General features: G+C 36.4%; 1 protein-coding gene across 1 annotated transcript; it reads right to left on the bottom strand.

The window, feature by feature from the left end:
• Positions 1-1,529: 1,529 nt before the first annotated feature.
• LOC149842565 (small ribosomal subunit protein bTHXm-like) lies at positions 1,530-2,147 on the bottom strand. The gene has a single exon (XM_090001492.1). The coding sequence runs from the start codon at positions 2,089-2,091 to the stop codon at positions 1,831-1,833; it is 261 nt and encodes an 86-aa protein (XP_089857618.1). The 5' UTR covers positions 2,092-2,147; the 3' UTR covers positions 1,530-1,830.
• Positions 2,148-5,440: the final 3,293 nt, after the last annotated feature.

Genomic DNA, 5,440 nt, shown 5'->3' on the forward strand with positions numbered 1-5,440 from the left:
ATTTCATTATTGTTTTTGTGTGTTATGATTTTTTAGAATTTTTGCTAATTTTTTTCTGATTTTTTTAAAATTTTTAAGTTTTTTTTTCAAAACTTATGATTTTTTACGATACGATACGGGTTACAATATGATACATACAACCTTGATGTCAACCAATAGCATTTGAAAGAACACTCACTATATCAAATTGAGCTTTAAAAAAACAACCAAGAATGAACTGCATAGAAGTTCGGTACACATGCACAAGGCAACAACCTTCTAATTCATTTCTCAAAACCTTCAATACATGAACAAGACATACTGCTAGTACTTCAAAACCAAAGTCATGTGTAATTTGCGCCTCTCACTTAAGGCTGGCAAGCAAGCCCAGTTGTGCGGATGTAGCAAGAGCTTAATTCATTTACCAGCTCATTTGACCTCCAAAATCAAGTTAGTAAGTCGAGGTTGAGCCTAGTTCTCATGTTCAAAAAACAAATAAGCCAAATGCAAGAAACATACAACAATATCAGACTGAACTTAAGCCTGGCACAAACATGAGGGTTATGTGCGCAAATTTTATGGGTAAAGGTTAAGCCATGTTACTCATTTCTGAAGAACCAGAGGTCCAGAAGTCACTACTGTTACTTGAAACACAAGTATGCTACCATGAGCATTTCCATTCACCTGAGTCAAGCTGAAGCCCTTGCATTAATACAAACAGCCTGAGCAGTTTAATTCTCAGCTAGGCTTGGTTTGTTTATTCCCTCTACCCCAGTTAGAATTTTAGCATCATCAGTGTTTACCAATATAGCAGCTACCATGGTTGAGAATCGCACTACACAATAGCTTAAAGATAGCCCAATCCCAGCTACAGCCACAAATTTTCAGAAAAGAGGACTGAGAATGTTAATACCCTAGCCAAAATATACCAAAGACACTGTCATCTTCATGTTATATGACATCTTCTAATCTTCGTCTAGCTTGAACACACGCACGCGCACACACACACACACACACACACACACACACACACACACACACACACACACACACACACACACACACACACACACACCAAAAAAGACAGAGTTGGGAGTTTATGTGAAATGAACAAGCATTTACATACACGGACGAACGCATAAGGATTCATTGAGCAGTCAAACATCTTATTCATAACAAATTGCATCATATCTTCCAAACAAAGTTGGCAAAAGAGTCAGGATCAAGATATCCTACTTCATTGCTACCTAACAGTGATGTTTGTTCACTATATTTCCTGGCAAAGTATTCCCCAAATGAATCAATTTTTATCTTTAACTGTCCCTTCTTCTCATACCCTCAATTAGCAGGCTTTTTCATAAAACTCCTATTCTGGGCGTGGATGGGAGGCAGACCTATATTTCTTGGTTTCAACAAGGCTCCTTGAGAACGTTGTTTCTATCCACTAATTATCTAAAGACAGCCAAGTTACTAACCACTGATGAAACAAAGAAGCAAGCAAGAAAAACAGTAAAGAAAGAAAAAGATATGCAACCTAGAAGCATTATATATGCGAATCTCCAATACCCACCAACGGTAAGCGATCCAAAAATAGTTATACAATCACCATCAATTCGAAGAAAGCAGAGAAATCCACCATATGCTTCCAAATACAATATATACATGCATTAAAGAAACAAAGGGAGGCATTAGTTCACATTTCCTCTTAAAGCTAAACCACAAAGTGTCAGAAAAACCGAAAAAAACGATCATTCTTATTTGTCCATTCATATCAAGACCATGGAAGAGAGAGAGAGAGAGAGAGAGAGAGAGAGAGAGAGAGAGAGAGAGAGAGAGAGAGAGAGAGAGAGATTAGATGAGTTTGAAGGGGAGGGGCCAAGGGGTCGATCTGGGGACCTCCACCTTGTCCTTGATCCTCTCGACCTTCTTCTCCTTCTTCGGCCTCGCGTTTCCGTACGACCCCTTGAACCTCTTCCCTCTCTTGGTCCTCTTGTCGCCCCGCCCGCACAGAGACGGCAGGGCCCCCGGAAAAGAAGAAACAGCGGCGGCAGGCCGTCCTGCGGCGACCAGCCTCCTCGCCACCGCGCTGCACAGCTGCGCCACTGTCGCCATCCCACCTCGAGTGCTGCTGCCGGTCGGCCTCCTTCCCCCTTTCCTTTGGCCGCGTGGCCGCTTTGAAGGGCTTTAGCGAAAAAAAAAACCGCCTGCGGGTCGGATCATGGTAGATCTGGACTCGGATGTGAGAAATTGACTTTTATTTTTTTTTCAACTTTTACATATTTTTCAATAAATGTTACGGGTAACATTTTATCAACAATATCTGTATGAAAAACTTGTTGAAATAAAAATATTCTCCATTGCTATTCTGTATAATATATTACGTAAAGTTATATATTAAATTAAGTCCTTACAAGCTTATTCAATATTTAATATTTCGTAATTATAAAATACAAAAAGAAAAAAGAAAAAGGAAAACAAGGAAGCTAACACGGCATTTGGATCTCTTTATAAACCGTAAGTTCTGGTTTATATTTATTTTAAGTAGAGTAAACTTTGTCAGACCTTTATTTATTTATTTTTTTGACAAAGAAAGCTGGGGTTAGGCGGACCCCCCACCTAGGGGTGGGCATTGGGCTGCCCGGCCCGCTAATGGACCGGGCCGATCAAGCCGGTCAACGTCCCGGCCTGTTTACTAATGGGCTGGGTTTTGACCTGGTTTTTTACCCGCACATGTTTGAAGAGAAGCCCATGGCCCAGTCCATTGGCCTAATGTGAAGCGAGCTGGGTTTGGCCCGACCCAGATGCATAAATGCTTGAACGAAATTATGGGTTAATGAGAGAATAGAAAGTTTCCATGCAATTAATTCTTAATTAATTCAAATAATTAGGTAAATAACAATAATTAACAAATAGCAAGTTTTCATGCAACTAATTAGGTAAATAATAATAGTTATCCAATTTACTATGTAATATTTAATTTTAAAATTTTTTATATTATTAAAAATTTAATAAATAACTCAGGCCAATCTGGTCAGCCCGATAGCCTATGGGCCAGCCCAAGCTCAGCCCACGTATATAACGGGTCGGGTTTAAGCCCAATGCCTAACGGGTCCAGGCCTAAAATCATGTCCCAAGCCCGCTTGGCCCATCGAGCTGTCGGGCCAGTTGTCCACCCTTACCCCCACCAGTTATGCAACTTGTATCATTGGGTTTTAAACTTGCAAATTTTAGTAAAATTGCAATAAAAATAGGATTTTGGTGAACCCCTATTTATATATTTTTTGGGGATTCTGGCACAATCTCTACGTATCCGAGATCCAAGAATCTAGATTCATTCAAAAATGAAATGATCTTATTGGCGGGGGTAGAAAGGACTCCTTTTGATTGGCCATAGGGTTTCCTAGCCTAGTATCTAGGAAAGAGATATGTTTTCTTATGAATAGGATACATACATTGAATCTTATCTCAGTATTTTTATGAGATAGAAATAAAGAACTCCAAGGTTTATCTCCAAATGACATATGAGGCACGTTTTGACCAAATGAATCATTAATAATACATCTTATTAATGACAATCAAGATCTTCTAACGACGATTCATGTATAGTTAGGAAAGTGCTGACAACACCATGGATCTGGCTTGTTATTAATGACAATCCATGTGTTATTAGTAAAATATTGATGGCATATCATGGTTTAAGTCAAATGCTGGCGACAATTCAAGTATATTGGCTAAAAATACATCATGTCATTAGGAGATATAAACTTGTTTTGGTCATAACTTTTGATTTCAATATCGTTTTGTCTTGATTTTTAGTTTGTTTGAAATCTGAAATCCTATAGTTTAATTCATCTTTTGAACAAAAACCTTGAAGAAGTCATTTTAAGAACCAAAAATGAGATTAAAGTTAGATTTACTTCAAAAAAAGGCGAGAAGCGTAAGATCCTGGTCATGTAGAATGAATCAATCAAAATTGAAGTGTCTATAAAAACAAAATAGAAAAAGAAATATACAATTGCATTACTAATGTTTTGTTTTTTGTGTTTTTTATTCTATACTTGATGAATATATTTATTGTTAAGACAATCAATTTCAGTGATGCCTACGTCAAATTGTTCATTTGTATATGAAATATTATAATTAAGATGATGCCTACATTTAAATGTGATCGTTGGTTGTGCAATTGTTGATCTTTACTTGCTTAAAATTTGCATTCATGGATGCTTGTGAAAATGTATCTGAACTTACATCTGGTTCTTACTTTTATGAATGAACATATAGACCATAGATCAAATATGGCTATTTATATTTAGATTTTCAATGTTCTACCCATATTGAAATTTTGATCTACATCTTGGTCTCACCTTTATGATATATATATATATATGTGTGTGTGTGTGTTGGTTCAAATCCAGCCCAATCTAATTGAGGTTCAAGTATGACTGAAAATTATGGGCCATATATGTAAAACCTGCAAAATTTCGATAATTATCAAAATAAATAAATGTTAAAATTCTTTAAAATAAATATGGTAATGTGATATGTATTTGATCCAAATGGATCTTGAATCCAAACAGGATCAAATGGATTCAATATTTGGATTTAGATACGATGAATGGATTTGGATCCTATATAGATCCAAAACCCAATTGGAATTCAATTGGATCTTAATAAAATATGGTCAAATCTCAATCAAGATCCGAAAATCTAGTTAGAAAGTTCAGAAGATCTAAAATATATTTTTGATCCAACTCGTATTTGAGATTCGTAAAAAAAAAAAATTGTATATAAAGGAATTAAATATGACCAATATTGCAACAAGAGGGGAAATTGTGTTGTGGCAAGAGATTTTGCCTAGTTATGAGGCAACCCCAAGTTTAAATCTCATTAGCTATATACACAGATTTTTGAAAGAAGACGTGGTTTTTTTTTTATCAAAAATGTCATTTTGTAAAACTCATCAAACTATTAAAAAAGGATAAATACATTAACATTGCAAAAATATGCAATGAAACAAGAAATAATGCACTGGTGGGGCTATGCACTGGGCCATTTTGACAAAAAAAAATAAATTTTTTCTTTTGGCTAGAATTCTAACAGACTTCGTAACTCCTCATTAAAGTGGCTTTAATGGAAACTACGTTTTCAAGGAAGGAGTGGTCGGGGAGATTTTCTCAAAGGAGAAACCCAACCAAAAACATAAAAAATGGAAAACGTTTTGCCTTGGGAAGGTCCCCATTCACACGATTTTTGAAAATGAAAAAGGGGGGTTACATAATGTATTGAATAGGGAAGGGTTTCAAAAAAAAAAAAACGGAAGTAGAAGGGACTTTACAAAAAAATGAGCTTTGGGGTTTCTTCTTCCTCCCTTCACATTTTTCCAACTCCATCCCATTTTCTACCATTTTTCCTCTCTCACGTTTTCTTCTCTCAGCCGTTGATCACCATCATCATCCATCTT

The sequence above is a fragment of the Nuphar pumila genome, chromosome 3 (genome assembly GCF_984573655.1).
Source record: "Nuphar pumila chromosome 3, dmNupPumi1.hap1.1, whole genome shotgun sequence".
Taxonomy (NCBI): Eukaryota; Viridiplantae; Streptophyta; class Magnoliopsida; order Nymphaeales; family Nymphaeaceae; genus Nuphar; species Nuphar pumila.

Excerpts from the sequence above, each read along its gene's own strand:
- LOC149842565 (XM_090001492.1), bottom strand. The coding sequence starts at position 2,091 with ATGGCGACAGTGGCGCAGCTGTGCAGCGCGGTGGCGAGGAGGCTGGTC.